Here is a 23,372-nt window from a genome sequence, read left to right as displayed (position 1 = left end):
TGATACTACTCCTAATTACTAAGTAAGGAAAACAGAACAGAACCTTTATATCCAAAGTCAGCCCTAGACCCCACTCACCAAAGTATTCGTCGGCGGGTGGATTTTCCATGTCATACAACATCTTCTTGGTCAGGTGCTCGAGCTCATCTTCGGGGCGGAATGAAGGGGGAGCAGCTGGAGGCCCCATGGGCCCTGTTTGTCCACCCTGAAAGGCAGAAAACACAATATTTAAAGTGGAATCTAGACATCAACCAAAGAAAGCAAGTAGTGTTTGCATCTTAGAAGAAAAGGCAATGGATGTGGTTATTAGGAGACCTGGGTTTAGAATCAGTTTTATCACCTATTCGGTGTCTGGCCTTGGAGACATCACTTTTTTCACTTGCCTTATCTAGATGAGCCATCTATCAGGCTTTAGAAATCCATGTTTATAAAGAATTGGACTCTATTTCACCAAATAATTGCTAAGCAGTCACTATGTGCCAGTTGTATATCTATTTTAAAAATATGAATAAATTGAATTTCCCCCCTTAAGGAGCTTACAGTTATGTGAGAGATACAGGTACCTTAATAATTAAAGGTAAAAAAAAAAAAAACATAGAAAGTCCATAATCAAGTGCAAGGGAGACTGCTCATGTGGCCTGGGAGGAAGAATTTCAGTGGAAGGGTACTGGTACAGACTGGACTTGCTCAGCTGAAAGAAAGCAAACACACATGTTGAGGTTTCTTACATTCAGGTAAGGAAAAAACCAAGTGGCATAAGGAGCTCCCAGCAGTTGCATATTTCTGGGCAATGAATAAAGTTTAATATAGAAAAGAAGATGAACTTTTTTGGACACAGGGGTCTAGGGAGTGAAGGGCTTGTGTTCTAGTTAATAAGGTTAAGTAATCCCCCCACCGACCCAAGGCACTGCAAAAACCAGATATCAAGTGAGGAGGTAAATCATTAACAATGACACTAGCTTGGTGTTTAAATACTGCGGATGGACCTGAATTATAGCAATGTAAGGGATTCAAATGACAGGAGAAAAAAAATTGAGGTGATCAACCAAGAATCCAAAGTATGTAAAGAAAGAAGAAATACCAGATATAAAATAAATACCATATGTAAAATAGCTTATGCAATGTAAATAAGAGGAAATTTATTAATTTTATTTTGCCTATGTTCTATCTTTGACCATTTCTAATATGGCATCCCAATATCTTCAGTCAAAATGTTAAAAACAGAAAGACTGTTATTAAAGGTTTAGAAATAACGGTGACAAAGTTCTCTGTGGCTAATGAGACTGGGACTGTACTTCTGTGATGTTTATACATTCTTAATTGTTGATCAAGAATTTCTCTTTTTATGAATAGTTTACAAGAATCAGTCCAACAAAACTTGAAGCTCAAATATTCATTCATCCATTATCTTCACTAAACCAAATGAGTTTTTGAATATTAAAAAAAATGTAAAGTACAAATCTCTAAAGGTTCATTATTACTACCACCATTTACTTCAACAACTTAAAGGTGGGTATGAATTATTTGCATTATGTCTAAGGCATGAAATGTCTTCTAAACATACATGAAGTTTTTGACCTATTCTTCATAATTGTCTTTCGTTTCTAGGCTTTTAATTATTGGCAGAAAGATGGAGTACAGACATGCAGAAGGCTAAAGAGGCTGAGCATTTTTTTTTTACGTTGGTCACTAATCTTAGCTCTGAGATTTTATTTCATTGCTGGACAATTTGGATTGGAGACTGGACAGCAGTGAATAGACTATGGCATGTGCTAGGAGACAGGGACAAAAAGTAGAGCTGCATGCTGGCATCTGAAGAATCATTACTTCATTTAACTCATTGTCAGGTAAAGAAAATTGACACCCCAAGGACCAGGGAAAGGCTAGTTAGAATAAAATCAGGGCAAGGGCCCATCCTAGATTCATTCATGTACCCTATAAACATTAAATGTTCAGCGTAGGTTCTCCACTAAACTGCAAGTAATGCCTGCCCTAGAGAGTCACTGTGAAAGTTAAGGAAGTTTTTGAATCATTCACATTTCTTTTGCTTATTAGTTTATCTGCACATTCTTACAGTGTCTATTTTGTGTACCCTGGAAGGCGCACAAAGATGTATTCACAGTCGTTGCCTTTGAGAGACTGGATTCTAGTAGGGATGAGAAAGAGAAACATAGACAATTACTTATAAAAAGTACACTATATTGGTGGGAGTGTTTATACAAATGAACACTGCAGGGATGATTTGCTAATATTAAGCTTAATACTGTTCATGTGCTATCCACTTTAAGGAAAATTTTACAGAAATACTCACATAACAACATAAAATTATTGTGGCTAGAGGCAGTGAAGGGATACACACTGTGGCCCTGGCATTATGGTTGGAGGTAGAGATTTAACTTAGGTGAACTTGTGAACCTTTCAGAACTTCAGATCCTCTTCTATAGAATGGATTTGACAATGCTACCTCACAGTCTGGAAGAATTAAAATAAGATGACTTGCATTTCATGCTATATAGAGCTTAACTACTTTCAAACCATAGTGAAAATGGGACTCTGGATTCCCTAACCTGCCTCTAAGAGAGGGTACTATTCCAGGTCAACATTGAAGATGAGATGGGAAAATTACCTACATCTTTTTTTTAAAAAGTTTGTGATTAAGACAGAACTTGAGCCAGAAATTCGGTATCACCTGATTCTAAATTACATGCATTTTATTCAAAAAAACCTTGCTTTCCATAGAAAAAGTGCTAAAAAAAAGTATGAAATATTACCTTTAACGTTCATGGTGTTGGCTGTTTTAATTTAAATCAACACTAGTAAAGAAAAATCTGATAATTCCTGCTTCCAGTTTTAGGATGAACCTTCAGGGAATAGATATTATTTATCATTCTTTGGCCCTAATATCTGCTTTCTTCCCTTTTAGTATAAATAAAGGCAACCTAGAAAGTCAAGTCCGTTCCCTGTAAATCAAAGCCAGCAATTCACATTTTACCCTTGGCACTTTCAAGCAGAAATTTCAAAGTACTTACCTGTCAGTATTATACAGATTTTAAGAAAAATATGTATATCACTCCTTTGATTCTACAAATGCTCCTTCCTATTTGCTGGTAGTACTGTCTCTAAAATAACACATTTGGAAAGGCTTGTTTCTTTTAGATTCTAAACTCATATAAAACTGATCTTGGATTGTGAGCATTTTTTAATGAATAAAGACCCCAAGACCCTGAGAGATCATCTCGTCCAGTGTTTCCGGACCTTTTTTGGCTATAGAACTCTCCTCGCCTCCAGCTTCCAGTGGGTAATACTTAACATCTGTGGAAGAGACAGTGGTAAAAACACAAGTGCTTTCCGGTTGTCTTTCACACCCAGGAAGATGTAGCCCAGGACTTTTTTCAGGGTTCAAATTCCGTAAGTAGTAGTTTAGTAATTTCCTCAGTTGGATGAAGAGACCCCTTTCAATTTCTCTCTCCCAGGAGTGCTTAGGACTCAACACATCCCAAGAAAAAATAATAACTGCATCCAATTCATTTTTTAATAAGCAGCTTCGAAAATTGTGTATAGGCAATAGAACACAAGTTGAAAATTTGTAAGCAGGGGTCAGGGAGGGCTGGCAAGGGATGTGTTATTTTTATTTCTTCAAAAGTGGAATTACGAAGAGTATCATTGGCTTTTTCATCATGGCATAATAATGATTCCTTGTATCTGTGTGATGCTTTCCAAAGTGCCTGCTTTCACATATATATAATTTTAAATGTCTGTACAACAGCCCTGTGTGAGATGTAATCCTGTTTTATGGATGAGGAAATTGAGGCTTGGAGAAGATTACTGAGCAACCTTGTGGAAAGCACCAGCCCTGAGAGACGGCAAAGCCCTGGTCAAGACCTGGTATGCTGAGTTGGGCGTGTTTCTGCTCCAGTTCGGTCCTCTCCAGGGTCCTAAGATGTTGTCTCCAAGCCCTTTTAACTCTATTATTCTGTAGTCATGTGGATTTTAAGCTACTGATTGTATTATCTAATATGCAAAGATGTTTTCAATGTGGAGGCTTACTGCTAAATACTGAAACAAAAAACTATTAAATAGAAATACAGCCTCTAGACTTTTCTAAGAAAGAGACATTCTTATAGGTATCAATTTTATTCAGTAATATGTGTATCCTTTGAACTGCTTGAACCTCCTAAGTCAGTCAAACATTATATGACCTACAGATGAGTTATTGAGAAATAAGTTTCAGAGAACTCCTTCAAAATTCTCTTAACATACCTTTCCGAAAGGAAATGCCAAGTGCTAAACACCATCATTCTAAAGTCAAATTATTCAGGATTCCTGCCTTTGACAACTCGGTTTAGGAAGAAAGAGATGAGAAAATAGATAACTATGATAAACTGTAAGTACAGAAACACAGGTATTAATTCAGTGTTCTGAGATGGGAGAAGGTTGCCAGAAAGGAGGTGACCACTTGGTTTCATATTAAGAACAAACTAGATTTCACCAGATGAGAGAAAGGAAGGAAGGAAGGGAGGGAGGAAGAAAGGAAAAAAGAGAGAGAGAATAAAAAGGTAAAGATATTCCAAGAATAGTATGTACAAAGCAACATATATATTAGCAAAAATGTTAAGAAATAGAAGAGGAACAGAGGTGAGATGAGGCTAGAGAAATGGACTGTGGTCAAAACTGTTTCGGGGAGTTCCCGTCGTGGCGCAGTGGTTAACGAATCCGACTAGGAACCATGAGGGTGCGGGTTCGGTCCCTGCCCTTGCTCAGTGGGTTAACGATCCGGCGTTGCTGTGAGCTGTGGTGTAGGTTGCAGACGCGGCTCGGATCCCGCGTTGCTGTGGCTCTGGCGTAGGCCAGTGGCTACAGCTCTGAGTTGACCCCTAGCCTGGGAACCTCCACATGCCGCGGGAGTGGCCCAAATAAATAGCAAAAAGACAAAAAAACTGTTTCGGGCAATAGAGAATCATTGGGAAATTTAAAAACAGTGGACTACTACTAAAGTCATGCTCCTGAAATATGCCTGCTGGCAAACATCTCAAACACTAAAGTCAATGATGTTTTTAAAGATGCAACCAGACATTATAGCATTTCCGAGTAATTTAACTGCTAATATGCTTTAAAAGAACTCTGATATTTACAATGTGAATTTGCTAACTACTCACCATAATTTGTTTCCCCTTCCTCTGAGCACACAGCTAGACTGTATTTTCCATTCTCCCTTGTGGCTAGATATGACATAGGAAGGAAGGAGCTTACTTGTGGAGATGAGCCATGCACTGCCCAGGCTGGCCTGCTTCCAGCTGTTCCAAAAGGGAGACTGGATAGGAATAGGCTCAAAAGTTAATGGTTGAAAGGGATAGGACAGTGGTTTATATTCTTTGTATTCTTCCACAGTTTCCTTTTTTTACAATAAAGATTTTTTCCCTCAGATTATGAAAAAGTCACTTTTCCCCCCTGGCTTAAAAGTGTTAGGAAACAGAAAATGACCAAGAATCTATAACAGGATCTTCTCTGTCATCATTCTTTTCTTGCTAGGGGCCCAGCTGCTTATAATTCCAGGGAAAGCTTAATATGAATACCAAAGCCAAATTTGGATCTAGGCTCCTGGTAAAGGTTATGGGTGAGACAGTGCAAAAATAAAGACTGTTTCTGCAGACAGAATACACATGGACAGAATCTGCTTGGTGAGCAAGAAAACTCTGCCAGATTAAGAATAACACAAATAACAGTATCCATCATATTTATATAACACTTCATGGTATTTGAAGTGTTTTGCACTTTCTTACACCAGAACCCATTAAGTACAAAAGATTTACTTATCTGTCTAATCTTAGTTCTGCCTTTAACTTGTCCAGCTATTTTGATCAAATCATTTGTATTCCCTGGGCCTCAGTATCTTTATGTGTAATACGGTATTTTCAAAGATTCCTTTGATTCTACTCTATCATATTTTTGTACCCATAGAATGCAAGGCACATATCATTAGAGATTTTTATAGTGAAATCACAGATTTCATATTTATGGATACTTTGTAGTTTATAAAAACAGACACACTGAGTAAGTGGAAACCTCATTATTACAGATATTTCCATTTACAGGAGGATTTAAACCACTTGTCAGCACCCCTTGAGACAATCTAGAACTTCATTCAGCATTCTGAATCTGAGTAAGCAGCTGGCAGGTCACAGGGTTTCTGCAGCCTACTGAACTTTCACTACATGTAGGGCATGAATTCAAGAACGTACAAAGGTTAACCACCCTCTCCTACCACCATCCCTCCTTGGGCACAGAAAGCAGAATCCCGTCCCTCCTAAGAGACAAAGGAAGGGTGGTAAACAGCCTGCACTAAGGTGGAAATGGCAAAGACCCATAGGAGAACACTCACCACCTTGAATCTTTATTACCGCCAATTTAACTATTTAAATATATGCACTAAGGAACCATTTTGTAAAATGGCTACTCAAACTGTCATTACATCAGCCTGTGAGTTACTCTGATACTGACCTCAGCATGGGTCATTCTTCTCCCTGAGTCTTTACCTGCTGTTGATTTCCTAGTTATACAGTGCTAGGTATCTTGAACTTAGTGCAAATCTGAACCTTACCAGAAAAGCACCACCCAGGCAGATACAACACCAGGAAAAAGCAGCCAAGATATTCAGAGAGATTACATGATAATGAATACTCTATCACTCTGGGTACCAGAGCTGCTCATTTTTCTTGTCCATTTGCAATGATGTACAAGAGGTTCCTTCTCTCAGAGGGAAAATAACTTCAATTATGTGTTCTTGAAAAAAGAAACATTGAAATTATCTTCTTTCAAAAGGTAGAATTAGCCCCATTTTGGAGCTGAAAGCCTGCCAGAAAAAAAATATATTTCTGATATTTTCGTTCTTTTTCTCCCCCTATTTAACTGTGTCAAGTTTGCAGTTTGCAATTTCCTGCGGCTGCTTCTACTTTCTGACTCACTGAATTATCACACTCTATGCTCAACATCTCGCTGTTTAGTGGAAAGAGCACTCCTTCAGGCCAAGAGCAGAAGATCTGCTGGACACTCACCACTGCTTCAGGTTTAAAGCACTGGGTCATACAGAGAAGAGAAGGACAAGAGGAGAACCATTTATTTACAATGAGACATCCCCCCACAGAACATTCCTCACAGTTTCATGGAAGCAGAAAGGCATGCACTTGGCTTTTCCATTCTTGAAGCCCCTTTTCTTGAAGAATGAATGGGAGGAACACAAAAAAGACCACCCAGGGAGTTCAACTTCAAAAGTTTGATTTTAGCTTGGAAATCCATTCCAGTTAGTCTTCAACTTTCAAAAACTTGGTTTTCTCATAACCTCTTTTTCATATTCCTTTTATCATGCCATGCATTGGTATCTCTAAATCACCTGACTTAGGCCAAATCTGGAGTCATAGCCAAGGACAGATAAATGTGACTGACGGCCTGGTGGAGTTGCTGGATGTCCCTGAAGCCAGGGGAAAGTGCTGGGTGTCCACTAAGAGGTCATGGTGCTTGCACACCAGGGCATTATGGTGACGTAGGCTGAGCTGAGAGAAAGTGGCTTCTCTCCACACCCACCCCTTCCAGTCCTCTTGTGTCAGGGTAGCCTCCAGAGTGCCCTGGCTTGGAGCATGCTTCTTCCTGTGCCTAATGTCTAGGGCTCCATTTCAGTTCCCCAAGGATTTTTGTTTCTCTATTATTGATTTTCTCATCTATAAATTGGGAGATGATAATATCTAATTTATATGAAGAAGCTTTGTAAAATATTAAACATCAACTAAGTGACAGTTACAATTACCAGGAGAGATACCTTACAAACCATTAACAAAAATGATTTTCTTTTTGGAAGTGGCATGTTTACAGAGTAAGAGTGTCTCTCCAGTAACTCTTCACTCTTCTATATGCTGAGAAAGTACTTCAGTCTAGTCTAGTCTATTTCAATTTCACATTAATTGTTATAACTACTCTGAGTCCTTTTAACTATGAACCTAAAATACATGGCATTTGGTGAATGTATGCTTTGCTGGCTCTCCAAATTATTAAACCCTGCATCTTAGCCTTTGGCAACAGAGATGAACAGTAGAACAGAGTTCATGTATGGTTATGTAGGATGAAGCAGCCTCCCTTTTGTGTTCTTGCCTAGATGAGCTCCAAGCAAAAAAGACACAACCGCAGATGCTCTCTCACCTGGTAGGCAGGTAGGAAAGGTGAGAAGCAGGAGCTCCAGATCCTCAGGGTCAGGGAGAGGCTAGAGCAAAGATCTCTTGCCAACTCACTTCATAGTTCTCATTTCACTGCTCCTTCTCTTCACACTTGTATATTCTCCATAACTGCCATTCTTTAAGAAGGTAGGCCCTCCATAAAAGAGAAAGCCGATGGCCTTTGTGGCAGGTAATAAGACCTCTATGAATTTGCTTCCTTCCTACATATCACCTTGTGTGATTCTCACCCAAGGTCAAAAGAAGGTATTTCCACCACCCTTTAGCCAAAACCTATATAAATTTCTTTGCTCTGTTAATTAGGCTTTATGTATGTTATACATAAGGGATTTGACACAACAAAGGCAAGGCGATTACAAGACATTATTTCCTTTGGTAGGTTTCACTTCAGGAAGATTCAAGACATAAAAGTTTGATGAATGGGATGAACTATTGTTCAAAGTTTCAAACTAAAAAAGGTCTTGGTCTTTGCTGTGCTCCATTAGTACCTGGTGGTGACCATAGCTGAGAAGACATTTCACTCTTATTTGGTTGCCTGGAACAATGCCAAGGTCTGGGTTGCTCCAACCTTGGGAAGAAAAGTGTTATCACAATGCACTGCTTTCCACGCATTGTCCCACAGAAAAGCTGTCCTCAACCAGACATCTAAGTGTTTCTCTCACCAGGGCTCCGCCGGCCTTGATCAGGGTTCTGATTCACTGTTCACACTGAGGTTTTACCAGTTCCCTACTGTTAGATAGACATTTAGATTGTTTCACAATTCTCATCATTATCATGTTAAAAAAAATAGGAGGCTATTAAAATAGTACTGTCTGATAACTATGAATGTACACAAATACATACATAAGCGTGCCAGTATGTGTGCCTGTGCAGGTATAAAAAAAAAACAATAGAAAAAATATATCGAAATGTTAATAGCTGAGGATGGTGGGATTATGAGTAATTTAATTTTCTAAAATAATTTTAAAGTTATCTGAATACAATATAATAAAAAATGGATGACCGTTAGAAAATAACGACTCCACTTTATAAAATGAGGGATTTCAGTCTTTTCTTTAGTATTTTCAGAGATGAAGACAGAAGAGAAAGAAGAGCCTAAAGTGGGGACAGTTTGCTGAAAAAAGGAAAGGCCCTTAGATTTTCAGTCAGATATGCACAGAAACACTTTCCTACTATACAAGCTGTTTCTGTCTAAGTGGGCTTGACAGATGCCTGAACGTGACACAAGACACTGAAATAACATGCAAATCAGTTTTCGGTTTTAATATGCAAATATGACGCTTGGCACATCACTTTCCATGGCTGAGGTAAATTTCTGTTTTTGAGTTTTTCGTGGGAAATGCACGCCAGCAAACAAATGGTTAACTCCCTGTATTTCACCTAACACAAGGTGGTTTTCATTTGAGTCAGAAAGGTTCTTGCTCAGCGATCCAGGCACTTCGGATGCAAAGAAAAGCCATGTCTTTTGTTCAGTAACAATGCCACTCGAAGCAAAAAGTCCACCCTCTGACAGATGCACTGATCACATTGGATTTCTGGGCCTCGGCAGGGAGGCAGGCGGAGTTGTCTCGGTGAGAATAACGGAGAAAAGGTTTTTTGCTTGACCTGTGAAAATCAAATCAAAGTAGTGCAACGTGGAGGGAAGATTAGCTCCTGGAGACAAAGAAGAGGAAGGCGTCAAAAGTCCTTGCTTCTAGGGTATTGGAGCAGTGTGGAAAACCATAGTTGCAGCAAAATCTACGTTAAATTACCCAGAAATACTAGTAATTAGGCATTATGGCAATTATCAAGATAACTGAGATATATTCAATACCTCAATTACTAGAATTGAAATTCCAGTTCGAGGAATTTATAATTCAGTCAAGAAATCAAGGCACATGGGGAAGGAGTAAAGAAGGAAGCAAAACATTGACTGTTGATGGTAATTGGTATGGTTTAGACCCTTAGAAAAATAGGCTCTAGGGGCTACCTTGTTTGGGTTCACGTCCCACATCTACTGTTTACCACTTGTGTGGCTCAGGGCAAGATGCTTCATTTTACTAAATATTAGTTGCCTAAACTATAAAATGGGGTCAATAGGATTTAGCCCATGAGCTAAATGAGATGGCCTATGTAAATCATAGGCTATACTGTTATAAATACCATGTGGATACACCAATGGATGATAGGGGTTTAGAGGAAAAGGGGTTATCATGAACTGGGGCATACCAAAAACAGGCTGGGGGAAAATAAGCTTGTATTAGGACTTGAAGGAAAGGAAGAAAAACATTCACATTTCCACGTTCCTTTACAGGCTACAAGGAACTCCGGCACAATCCTTACACGTATTACATTTCATTTAATATTTTCTGAAATAGGACTGTGTGTTTTTTGTACAAAGAAAAAAAACCAAGTTAGTGGTTTGTTAAGTGACTATGTTAAATGACTTAACCAAAATCATACTCATAGTAAGTGACAGAGACATTAGTCTTCTGATCCAAGTTCAGTGTTTTTCCACTAATTTACAGCTGCCTCTATATATTCATTTAGAAATATGAAACTTACATGATCTGTCATAAAGGTTAATCAAGACAGTCAACCTCACTGATTAAAGCATGATGCTAATTATACCAGAGGCTGGAGACCAGTGTGGCCCCATTTACTTTCAGAAATATTGATTGTGGTGTAATGGAGAAAGTGTGGGCTTTGGAAGCAGAAAAAGCGGGTTCAAATACCAAGATGAAGCACATATTTTGCATAACATTTCATCAGTTTTTTTAACCTTCCCTTAGCATAAGCATCTTCGTCTGTAAATGGGGTCGGGGGCAGGCGGGGGAGAGGGAATGCTTCCATTTCAGGGCCACTGTGAGTAATACCTAAGGTGATATGATGTATGCTAATATTTCTTAGGGGCTCATGACTCGTACTAAATGCTCACAAACAGCCTGTCAAATCTGAGCTATGGATGCCTTTCAAATGTGGCAGGAAGGTGGACGAGGGAATGTGAATGACTTGATGTCATTCATCAGCACTTCGGCAGAGGGGAGAAAACATCATGCTCTGATACTGAAGAGCCAATAGCGTTTAGTACGTCTAACTCATCAGCAACCTGGTTTCAAATAATAGTAATCCTATTGAAGGAATATCCCTTTCCATAAACTCTGAAAGATAGAAATACATGTGTTTAATTTACATATTCATTGATGTATAATTTAACAGAGTGAAAATAATGTATCCTGAGTAGATCAGCAGGGACCAGACAATGTTCACAATATGTTAACTCATTTAAACACCACAGCAACCCCATCAGATCTTAGACTCTGGTTTTGCAAAAGAGGAAGCTGAGGCACAGAGATCACCTTGACAGAACTTGGGAACTTGAAATTGGATTCCGGTCATCAAGTTCAGAAAGTGCATACTTCCTACCATACACACTGCCTCAGTCTTCGATCCATCACCATTGTTTCAGAGGGATTTTATAGTCCTTCTACATATGTTTAGGAGAATTTAACCTTGTATTACAAAGTCTTGAACTATCAAAGGACACTTCCTTAGGGAAAAATACTAAGACATTTTGAAAAGTGAAAAATAGTTAATTTACAATGCTCTTTTCCCTTATGGGTGATTATAAAATATTGAATATAGTTCCCTGTGCTATACAGCAGGTGCTTGTTGGTTATCTATTTTATATACAGTAATGTGTATATATTAATTGCAAACTCCTAATTCATCCCTCTCCCTCTCCTGTCCCCTTTGATTACCATAAGTTTGTTTTCAAAGTCTGTGAATCTATTTCTGTTTTGTAAATATAATATTTCCTCTGTGTAGAAAGATAGAAACCTAGAAAATAAATAACAAGTGTCCTGGTAATTCCGATGTAGATAGATGGAGTACAAGATTTAGAGAGAGCCATTTTTAATGTCTTCACTCGTGATTCAGCAAGAGAAGAACTGCTCTTGAAAAGACTGCCTCTTATCAACCTCTGAGACAAGCTGGAAGGGTAATCCTAAATCTTAAAATAGTAAAAAGAAATGATGAATAGTACTGTACTAGTGGTGGGCAAAGGAAAAATCATGTAAAGGGTCATTAATACTCTCGTATAAAAAAACTAAAAGATAATAATATCATTTCCTAGTGACCAAACTAATAATCTTTTTTTTTTTTTTCCCCCTTGCTGGATTATAATGCAAGCATGAACAAAATACTACAAAATATGCTATTCTACGAGAACTTGATCCTGGCCCAAATTGTTCCAAGCTGTAGTCTATTTGGGAGGAAACTGTATATCCCTTGCACTCTGAGCATTTCAGAAACAGAAGACATATTGGAAATCATTTAGTGGTAGATAAACCCTTTTATTTATAATGAAAAAACTAAGAGTCAGGGAGGGGAATTGAGTTGTCCCATGTCATCTGAAAAATAAGTGGTAGAATCAAGAAGATGGCTCAAATCAGAAAAATAGGTCTACTCTGAAACTAGTTCATTCTTGTTCCATCATCAAAGGGTGCACAGTGATGCATTCTTGGTGCCCGAAAAAGTATGTTCATTCTTGGCAAAACTTTGGAAGCCCTCATCTAACACAGTATTCTGAGATTCCAAGATGGAAGTTGTAAAGTGAAAATCGTGGCTGTTCTTCTCATCAAGCCTACATAGACTGACAACAGCTGGCACAAACAGATGTGGTCCCCAGAGGAGTGTGCAGGCTGTGCTGGTGCAATCCTTTGTGCCAGTCTCCCTTTCCTCGACTTAACAAAGGGTGTTTCTCCTCACATTATGCAGACCCAAGGAACCACTTTTTATACAGGTGAGTCCAAAGTCCTAGGCAAGCTGGCCCGAACCTCTCCCATCCCTTTTTGCCTTCTTCCCATCCACTGTTCCCAAAAAATACACATGCCTTTCTGAAACAAATACTTCTATCTGATGAGAATTTTCTTGATTCAGGGCCTTATTCAGTGCCTGAGATTACAATAATACCATGTGGAGTTACTACTCTGTACACGTACTTTCTCCTTTAACCTCTGAAATAATCCAATGACATAAGTACTTTTGCTACCTCCCTTTACAGCTAAAGAGCTTTGCTCAAGTTGGTATGAGAAGGAGCTAGGATTTGCACTCAGCCACACTGATGCTAGAAAATGCCTCCCAATTTCTAGTAACTAGGAAGGATGGGGTCAAAAGTGTCACTCTGATCAGAATGAAGTGGACTTGATATACTTAAGTGCCAGAAACATACAAAGGGTTATTGTTATAACACAACCATGAATATCACCAAAAAACTCTATATGCTCTACCTTCTCTGTCATTCTAACTATCCTCAGTAATAGGAAGAAGCAAGTTGTTACTGGCTTTATTCTCTTTCTAACCAAGAGACATGTCATGGTCACTGACCCAGGCTATTCAGCACTGCCTCAACCCTCAAGACAATGCTTAAGGCTAGGGACTCAGCTTCCAATGCTTCTTGAATATAAAGTGAGCTTTTTGGAGAAGAATAAATACTAGATGTTACAGAGGACATCAAGCATCATAAGGACAGCACTGTTTCATGTATGAGATGCAACCTAGCAAGTTCCTAGTAGCACAAAAACTAAACACAGCTGAGGATATGATGGTCAGTAATAAATTTAGTCAAAGTACAAATGCTGAGGGCCTAACAAGTGCTAGCGGTAAAGAAATTAAAGAAATAATTGAGTCATGGCCTTGTCCTCTAGGAGATTTGGCAGGAAACATTAGGCATCTGGAAATATTCAAAAATACAATAACCAAAGTAAAAGGTTTTAATCACTGCTACCAGATCATAGAGAAAGAGGAGATGGCTCAGCGTGGGGAGATGGAGGGACAGTCATAAGAGAAGGTGGCATTTTAATCAGGTCTTGGACAAGGTTGGAATTTGGACATCCAGAGATGTAGCAAGAATGACATTCAAAGTGAAGACCCCAAGAGGTACATATAAGAAAGTCAAGCTGACAAGTTGCCATCTTTCTTTTCAGGTAAAAAACACATGTACTTGACCTTTGGCTCTTATGTCCCTCTATGTGACTTTTTGTTTGTCTCATGGTTTGTGCTGTGTGCAATGATGTCAGTGATATTTTTGTAAATGTGAGGGGAGCATCTGCTGGGACAGCCCACCTCTAAGTGAGGAGAGATGTCTACAGATCAAACCAGGACCCTGGTGCAGCAAGTTAGCTGCTCCACACTTGGGTGAATACTACTCATGTAAATGTTTGCATTTTTGCTGCTGATCTAAAGAAAAAAAAAAAGATTGCTTTCATTAAAGACTGAAGGAAATGAGCTTGGAAGTGGCTGTGATGATTTCTGATACTAACAATTCAGTGCTTAGAGGAAGTTTAGGGTAGAGAAACATGGGTGCCCTGGGATTTTGCTGCAAGGACTTATGCCCACACATAAAAGATGAGAATCATGATGGAAACTATTTATGTGGGGTTTTTTGGGGCAGGTTGCATAGAGGGATGTGCTGTCTTTTTATGGCTATACACTTTCAGGAGTCCTCTCCATTTGCCCTTAGGTATGGACATCCCAGTGGATATGAAATCCTGTCATACAAAGCCAGCAGTGCCATAAAAGCCAGACTGAAAAATCTTAGCATGCTTTATTGTTCCTGAAGCTTAATCTACAATCTCAGATAGCAACCAGTAGTCAAAAATTAGTGACCCCAAATAAGAAATGTATATAGGAAATGAGGAGAGGAGCCTGCTGGTTAGGAATTTTAGATCTCTCTTCACCATAAACTTGCTGAGTGCAATCCAGACAGTCATTTCCCCTCCCTGGGTCTGGGGATTCTCCATTGGGTATACTCTTCAGTCTCCAAATGCATGTTTCTTGTGGCAAAAACAGGGAGCAGGAGACGTGAAACTCCTCAAGTAATCTGTGAACAACAACAAGCATAAAGGGGACACACATGCAAGTCCTCCTCTTCCCCCTCCTCCTCTTCACGACTAAAATTTATTGAGCAAGCCCTGTTCCAAATGCTTTATATGCACAGCATCCTCCCAATCTCCTGCTTATGAGGTGGTTACTCTTACTGCCTTCATTCAGTGGGGAGGAAATTGAGGCCCACAGTTGTAAGTAGAGGGCTTAAGGTATTACAGCCAGGATTCAAACACGACATCCATGGCCTTGACTGTTACACCACATATGGTGTCATGAGTGTGTTGCATTGTGGGTGTTTGTTTTCTCTTTTCTATTTTATAAAATTTTGGCAGTGTTATGATACTGTTCTTGTAACTAAAAATTAAACTTTTTTAGTCCAAATCATATTTACTAGACAGGCACAAGGTGGTAGATACTGCATCAGTCAGCACTTTGATTAGAAAGATAAGGATGAAATTAGAAATGCAAAATACCCCATGACATAGTAGCATAAACTGATGTTAAATGTAGGCTGATGGTATTTCCTCTCTATAGAATAGACACGGATAGAAGTATCCTAAAAGGTGAGAAATAGGGTCTTGGAGGAAGATAAATGCAGTGATAGGAAGTGATTATAATTACCAACTAAAAATGTGCAGGCATTGTTCTAAATGACTGTTCTACAAATTACATGTAATATCATTAAACCTCTTTCTATAAACAAGGGGAACAAAGCCCAGGAGAGCTAGGTAGCTTGTCTACAGTCTTGCAGGTCATATAGGCAGAGCCAAGATTCAAATCCTTGTCTGTCTGGCTCTGGTGTTTGAGGTCTTATCCATGAAACTACTTATACAAGAAAAGGGAGATAATGTGGAAGGAAAGAGGATGGCTTGATTGTTCTCTTATTCTACCTGGTTCTGACTACAGGGATTTCAGTGGGTATTTATAGAACCCTTCTATATTTCACACTGCTATTTATCATCCTTTAAAATGTGTTATTGCTTGTGCTCGAAGGGAATATAGAAATTAGGCCAACCTCTCACTACCAACCTGTAGATTAAAGAAACTTGGAACATTGTTTGGAGCATTAAAGAAAAAAAATTAGAGGTAAAATTGAGAAATAAATGAAAAAGTGGAGCAGTCCCTTTGAAGATACATGTTTTTCACTTTGAAGGGTACATCATACTAGCATTACTGTGGTAAAGTTTATGTTTACTAAGTTCTAACTTTCGAAGGAAAAGCCTAACCCACAGCAAACACATGGAGGCTCAATGGAGTCTGAGATATGCGTTATAGCAAGTATCAGATTCAGAAGCTCGAGGACTAGGATGGCAGCCTTAAATCTGTCACATACTGGTCACAGGACATGTCACACATCTCTCTAGACCTTATTTTGGACCAGGTTCTACTTCATAAAGTAGGTTTGAAGATAGTGACTCTTAGAAGCATTATATAAATCTTTAAGAGTTTGTCAATGTAAGTATTGATAATATCACAAAGAGAAGACATAGCACATGATGGAACAGGTTTATCTTGTGATCAGTCAGGGAAGAAAAACAATGATTTTACAGGTCAGAGAAGCATATCAATCTTAAGAATCCCATTCTGCATTTCCTAAGCTCACATACTAAGCCAAAAAAACAAAAAAACAAAAAACGAATTTAGATTTCCTGATATACCATCATGGGCTAAACAAACAAAAAGTACTAACATCTATCTGTCTCACAATTTTTCTGATGTAACAGCAAACTGCTTACAAACACATAGTAGAAGGAACTAAATGACTTTAGGCAAGTCAGTTTACTTCTGTGAGTCTCAGTCACCCCAGTGACTGAAGGAATATAGTCAAGTGTCTGGATTCCTACCATGTGGACCTCAGAGTGATTTTTGTCAGGAATGAGTGAGATCATGAATTATGAATATTTTCTGAAAACAACAAAATGTCAAACAAAGGACAGGGACAACTAACACCACCCCTTTAAGCCACTATGAGAAGGCCTCAGTCACTTGCAAATACAACTCATTACATAAGCACAAGCAAATCAACTTCACTTGCCAAGAAGATCTGTTGCCCTTGATGAAGTGATAGCATTTTGGCCAGAGAGAAAATTTCATCATTTTCCTTTGACTTTGGTTCTGACTTTTGCAAGATGCATGCTGGGATTCAGGAACTGAAGATTCAGAGCCCAACATGGGCCCTGCCTGTAATTCGCAGCCTGGAGTAAGCAACTTGACCACTGACCAAGCAGAGAAGGGGTCTGCTAGCTATAGGTCCCAGGCTGAAATTCCCCCAACCCTCAGGCACCAGAGTCTACAGGCCTTCCAACCAGCTAGACAGCAGACATTTACTTACTGAATGCCTACCATGTGCCAGGCATTGCAATATAGAAAGAAATGTATTTACAAAGCTCCTGCTGTGTTGGGTGCATCCTATCCTCTCATGTAATCTCTCCACATACTCAGTGAGGAAGGCACTATTAGCTCTGATTTTCAGATCAGTGAACCAAGGACATAGGGTAAAAATAACACAGCTGGGACTGTAATCCAGGTTGAACTCTGAAACTTGTACTTTTTTTTCAGTTGAACAAAAGTGCCTGCCCTCCAGGAGCTCACAATCTAGTGGGGAAGTCAGAAAGGCAACTCAATAGACTGTGAGCTCCTTGAGGGCAAGGACCATTTTTTATTCTTTCTTGTATCTTCAGAGCCAAGCGTGGTATCTGCCATGCAGAAGGTGCTCAATTAGTGTCTGTTGAATGGATAAACCATGATCAGATGTTTTCTCTCTTAAAATACAAATCTAATTATATTACTCCTCTGTTCTCACACACCTCCGCTGGCTCTTTGCCAATTCCCTGAGAATTACTTTTAAAAGTTCTTTGCAGTTTTGCCTTCATAGCTTCAGTATCCACCATTTATTCCCTACCACATGCCCTGTGTACTGTTTCTGTCCTTCAACCATCTGGGCATTTGGGTGGCATTCAACAAATGTTCAACTGAATAAACATACAAACATGATAAGGGAAAGATCTGAGCTATGTATGAGCCTTGAATATAAGGATACAGTGTGAAGATCAAGGTTAGACGCATCCATTAGGAAGCTTCAGAGAAGTCAATTGATTTGAACCATCTAACTCTAAAATCTCAAAGGCTAGATGACATTGCATAGGAAAAACCCAATCCTTTTTTTGTGAACTACTAATTAGACAAATAACATCAGAACAAAACATTTTTCTTTAAATCAGAATATGAGCTGTGCCAAATTCTATCTTCTCCTAAAGGGTATGGGTGTGGGCCAAAAGCCCATCATATACATTATTGTTTTTCTTCTCCTGAGTACTTAGGGAAAATTAAGTCTCATTTGGTGTGCAGTGACACCAGCAAGGTCACAGTTTTTCTGCAGTGGTACCTGGGGCAGTTAAGGTAAGATCTGTGTTTTTAAACATAGTTTAGTTCAGCCATCTTTGAAAATAAACACCTGGTTAGCCAGGATGACATGAGAATATCCCAGGTTTTGGTCAAGAAAACAGAAAGTGTCAGTAAGAAAGGTGGAGACACTCTGAAGTTAGCCCTTCCATCTCTGAACCCAGTACTGAGTAAACCCTGGTCCACTGCGAGGAGACATCTGCCCCTATAGGTCTGTGAGAAGTCAGGCATCACTCAGTTTGCTCATCTTTAAAATGAGGCAGCTGAAACTGAACCAGATGATTTCCCATAATTTGGAAACTGGAAATGAGAAAGCATGGAGAAAAGAGATAAGCTGTAACCAAGCGTATAAATCTAAAGACTCATAAGAAAGCCACAGAATTCCTTTATTATTTTGATAGCAAGCAAAGCTCAGAAAATCTGTCTTTTCAGAGAGCCTGACACTGAGGCTTTCACATCAGTACATACATTTTACCTCAGCACGCACATACCAGGTGCCTCGCTGGTCCCCAAGCTAGAATCTGAGAGCCCCTGCCTAATATCTATTTGAAGATTAGAAGCAACTTTCACATCCTTGATGTCGACGTTCCCCCTCCCCCTTTATTTTTGTGCTGCCTGCAAACGTGGCCCTGAGATAAGAGACAGAGCAGAAGCAAAGCTCCAGCTCGCTGAGCACTTGTTGCGTCTATCTTGCATTGATTCCTCTCTTGGTTGCCATCAGAGCATTTCTATTTCCTCCCTCTGCTTGCCCATTCTCTCAGTCATGGGTTCTGAATCCCGGCTACCTGTTGGGATCACTTGGGGAGCTTAAAAAATAATAATCCCCACTCCCCACCTAAGAACAATTAACTCTGGGGGTGGAGTTCAGGAATTGGTGTGGTTAAAATAAGGGAAAAGGATCTGAAAAAAGTAAATACATACTATATATAACTGAATCACTTTACTGTACACCTGAAACTAACCAAACATTGTAAATCAACTATGCTTTAATAAAATACACAATGTGTGTATGTTTGTGTGTGTGTAGTAAATGTTGTAAAAAAAAAAAAGGGGGGCTCCCCAGATAATGCTGAGGAGTGGATGGGGATAAGAACAAATGCTGGTTTAACCACTCAAAGTCATATCATACACCACTCCCTTTTTTTTTCTGGCATGTCTCTTGGGAATTGTCTACCCCCTTGCGTCCATGACGCCCATTAGATTTCTCCCCAGAGCCATCAATCAGGGTAAGTGTTGTAAGAGCTGTGGAAATAAATTGGAGGTACTCACCTTAGTTTAAAGGAGCCTAGAATTTTCTATACCTTCCCTTTATCATCAGTGCTTTGGTATGGGCCTCTGGCTACATAAAATAAAATCAGAGGAAGAGCCATGTACTTTGGCTGATATGATCATCCTAAAAGCTTTGTGTCATTATCAATATTAATAATGGCTACATTTATTGGACACATAGTGTGAAGGCACTGGGTTAAGTATTTGATATACATTATTGCGTTGATTTCAAAGACCCTTGAGGCAAGTCCAGTTAATACCCCCATTATACAGATAAGAAAACTGAGGCTCAATGACGAGGACAATATATGACACACTCTGGCCCAGGGCTGCCTGACTCCAAAGTCTGTAATTATGCACATTAGGCCATGGGATATCCTACTTGCATCAATGTATTCAAAAGGATGGAGGGGAAATGAGGAATGGAAGTATTTGACTCCAAAAGTAAGAAAGAGGCATCCAGTGAACCTGTTTGGGTGCCTGATAATACCATGACACAGGCCTAAACAAAGGCTAGACTGAGTGAAGAAACAGGAGGTTGTGGTTGGTAGAAGAAAGAGAATCTTTGGAGGAAAATCTCTTGGTAAACTAAGAATATTTTTAAACACAGGTGATAAATGAAGCACAACACCTACACTCAGCACAGGCTGCGATATCAAATGTTTTTCCAAAAGATTCAAGTGGCATCTGAAAGAGTGAGCTGTGCAGCTCCTAGACAGTGGGCTTGTCTTGCTAGTTGATCAAGCAAGCTCCATGGAGGAGAAGAGATGCAGCTGTGCATGAACAATTGGAAATGATGCCCAGGTGGGCAAAGATGCTTTCCTCAGCACCTTGCCCTCTACAGGACACCCCCGTCAGTGAGCTCTTCACTTCTGCCTATCTTTTCCTTGGTGGAGACTTATTCCTACCTAGGAAGGAATGACCTAGAAAGTATTTAAGAAGAGTAATGAAGGGTGGCCAAGGAAGCAAGAAAAATATCTGCAAATCAGAATTCCTTGGCTCCAATGGGGTATGGGTTGTACCAAAGCAAATGGGTTGAATTTGGGAAGCTTTCTTCTGCAACAAAAAGGTGAATACTTCTTAGGGAAGTGTTCCAGCTTGGACCTATTGGTTTTAGGTATCTGAGAATGTGCTCTCTCAGAGTGGCAGGTATTAGTAGCTTCTTGACCTTGAGCAAAGTGCTGCCATGGACACAGGCATGCTCTGCTTGCCATGCTGGTCTCAGACCTATAACAGCCTTGTAGACAATTGAAATCACTATTCTCTGAACACAACCACAGAGACATTTTCTACTTCAAAGCTACCGCCCATATTACGCCCACTGCTATGAATGCCAAAAGCCAGACATTCCCAAACTTCCCCGGTAGGATGAATGCTACTCATCTTCATATCTTCTTTCTGAAGCTCTCATTCCTTGATTCACTGTATCCAAAGCAACTTCTTCTTTTTCTCACCTCTCAGAGCATGGCATAGTGGTTAAGAGCACACCAGAGCCTGCTGCCTGGACCTACTGCTATTGACAATGTGACCTTGAGTAGATTACTTACCTTCTCTATGCATCAGTGCAAAATGTAGATAACCACAGAACTTACATTTTAAAGGACTGTCTGGAGGATGACATGAGTTAATAAAGTATATAGAACAGTACTTGACATATAATAAGTACAATATGAGTACTTGATAAATAAATAAGTACCTCTTCTGAGGCACTGATTACTATCTAGGCCATAGTGTAGTCATATGTTTTCAGCACTTTATTGGAACTCTTAAGTGTTGGCTTTATTAATAACGTCCATACTTTCTTTCACAGCATGGACCCAGGACCTGACCCAGAGAAGGCAAAGAGTAAATGTTCACTGAATTGAACTGCATTGAACTATTGAAAATCAATACCACATTCCTATGATTCTGCAAACAAAACAGCAAAGAGGCTTTGGCTGGGTTTGAACACCTTTGTTCTCCTATAGCATGTTCCCAATAGCACACAGAGAAAACTAGTAAAAAAGGAAATTTTGTTTTCTTTTCAATGTTTTATAATTTTGGTCTCATATTAACATGCCTCAGGGAATAAAATATGTATTTACATAAAATTTCTGGTAATGGCATCTTGAAAAGTAACTAAATGAAACAACAGATTCTATTTGTTGAGGGCTCTGTTTCTCACAATAGGTATGTGATGATGTTCTGAAATAAGACCTGGACACCTGTTCCCCCAGTCTATCCATGAGCCACAGAAAGGGAAGGACCCGGCTCACCTATGACTTCAGGAACACAGAACTATTTCAGAACCATGAAAAAACTCGGCATGCTTTAGGCCCACTGACATAATTCCCTGAGCAAGGTGAAACATAGGTGTTCCATAATGTAAGAAGGCATATCTCCTTCTCCTTCTCTGCCAGCTTTCTCTCCCCAAAAAGTCCTAAAGAGAATTTAACCAAAGGACATGGAGAATATTTCTGAAATCATCTAGGATACTGATTCTCAATGTGTTGTTCCTAGAACCTGGTGTTTCTATGATATCTGTATAATAGAGCTTCAGGTCAATTTCATATTTTAAAAAGCCTAAAATACACAGGCATTTATCTGGAGTTAGATTGTTTATTGATAGATCATCAACTTGGTGCTGTGACATTGGTTATGTATGTCACTCTACACTGTTTGATTGGTTACTATGTATGTGTTTGAAGTGTAAAAGCTGGAAAAAGGAAGGCACATTTCCTTATATTAATGCTCTCAGTTGCACAGAATCTTTGGCACAAGGGGTCCTAATTCCAGAAGTAAAATGTGGTCCTTGTGGTAATGAAAAGATCCAGCATGAGGTTTAAATGACACAAAAACTCAGATCTTCTGACAAAGTCTAGTGTTTCTTTAAATGTGTCACAGCTGGTACTTCTGACTGGATGGTCCTTGCAGGAATATTACTGTGTCCACATCTATATTTTATGTATAGTACCTTTGCATCTATAGAATAAGGTTTCTTGACCCTCCCACTGTTCCCTTACATTGGCTTTCTTATTATCATAGGCTATAAACATACAGACAACTAGAAACACAAACACAAACCGCCCTCCCTACCACAACACACACAACTGTGATTTCCTAACTGACCATTCATTTACATAAACTTATTTTTAAGAAATTTCAAGGGGTTTCCCCTCATTTTTGGCCTTGTGCCTGTCAGATTAGGAAATAATCAGAGTGCACAATCAAAAACCCAAGTGGGCAAGGCAGATGGACAAAAAAACAGCAGTTTGACAAGCTGTTTCCCTAGGAAACCAGGCAAAAAGCAGGATTTTGACCAAATATAGAACTGGCAGTCAAAATGTAGAAATAGAAACTTTGAGTCGTGGACGGGTGGGAAACCCCAACAGCTCGTCTCTGCAAACCACACACAGGAGGTGAAATCAAAGCAGAGGCGTGTTTCATTGGGTGAATCCAGTAAGTTTAGAGGACATGCACTTCCAAAATGATGATTCCAGGAAGAGAAGCTCACATGGGTCTCCAGTGAGTCGCCTGAGTCATTTATGAGAAAGGAAAAGGGAAAGAAATGAGTCCTACTACACTGAGCAGCCCAAGTCCATGGACTATAGCCTGACTCACGGTCAAATGGGGGAT

The 23,372-nt window shown here is 39.4% G+C and overlaps 1 protein-coding gene across 4 annotated transcripts in view; it reads right to left on the bottom strand.

Moving 5' to 3' along the window:
* LPP (LIM domain containing preferred translocation partner in lipoma) overlaps nucleotides 1–23,372 on the bottom strand; it is a 680,491-nt gene that overhangs the window by 167,524 nt on the left and 489,595 nt on the right. For all 4 annotated transcript variants that reach the window (XM_047788612.1, XM_047788637.1, XM_047788629.1 and 1 more), the window contains one exon: nucleotides 79–205. In XM_047788612.1, the coding sequence (XP_047644568.1) occupies nucleotides 79–205 (127 nt within the window). The remainder of the gene's footprint in view (nucleotides 1–78; nucleotides 206–23,372) is intronic.

The sequence above is a fragment of the Phacochoerus africanus genome, chromosome 1, assembly GCF_016906955.1.
Source record: "Phacochoerus africanus isolate WHEZ1 chromosome 1, ROS_Pafr_v1, whole genome shotgun sequence".
In the NCBI taxonomy this organism is placed as follows: Eukaryota; Metazoa; Chordata; class Mammalia; order Artiodactyla; family Suidae; genus Phacochoerus; species Phacochoerus africanus.
Note: the sequence above shows the minus strand (reverse complement) of the source record. Positions and strands in the feature narration are given on the sequence as shown.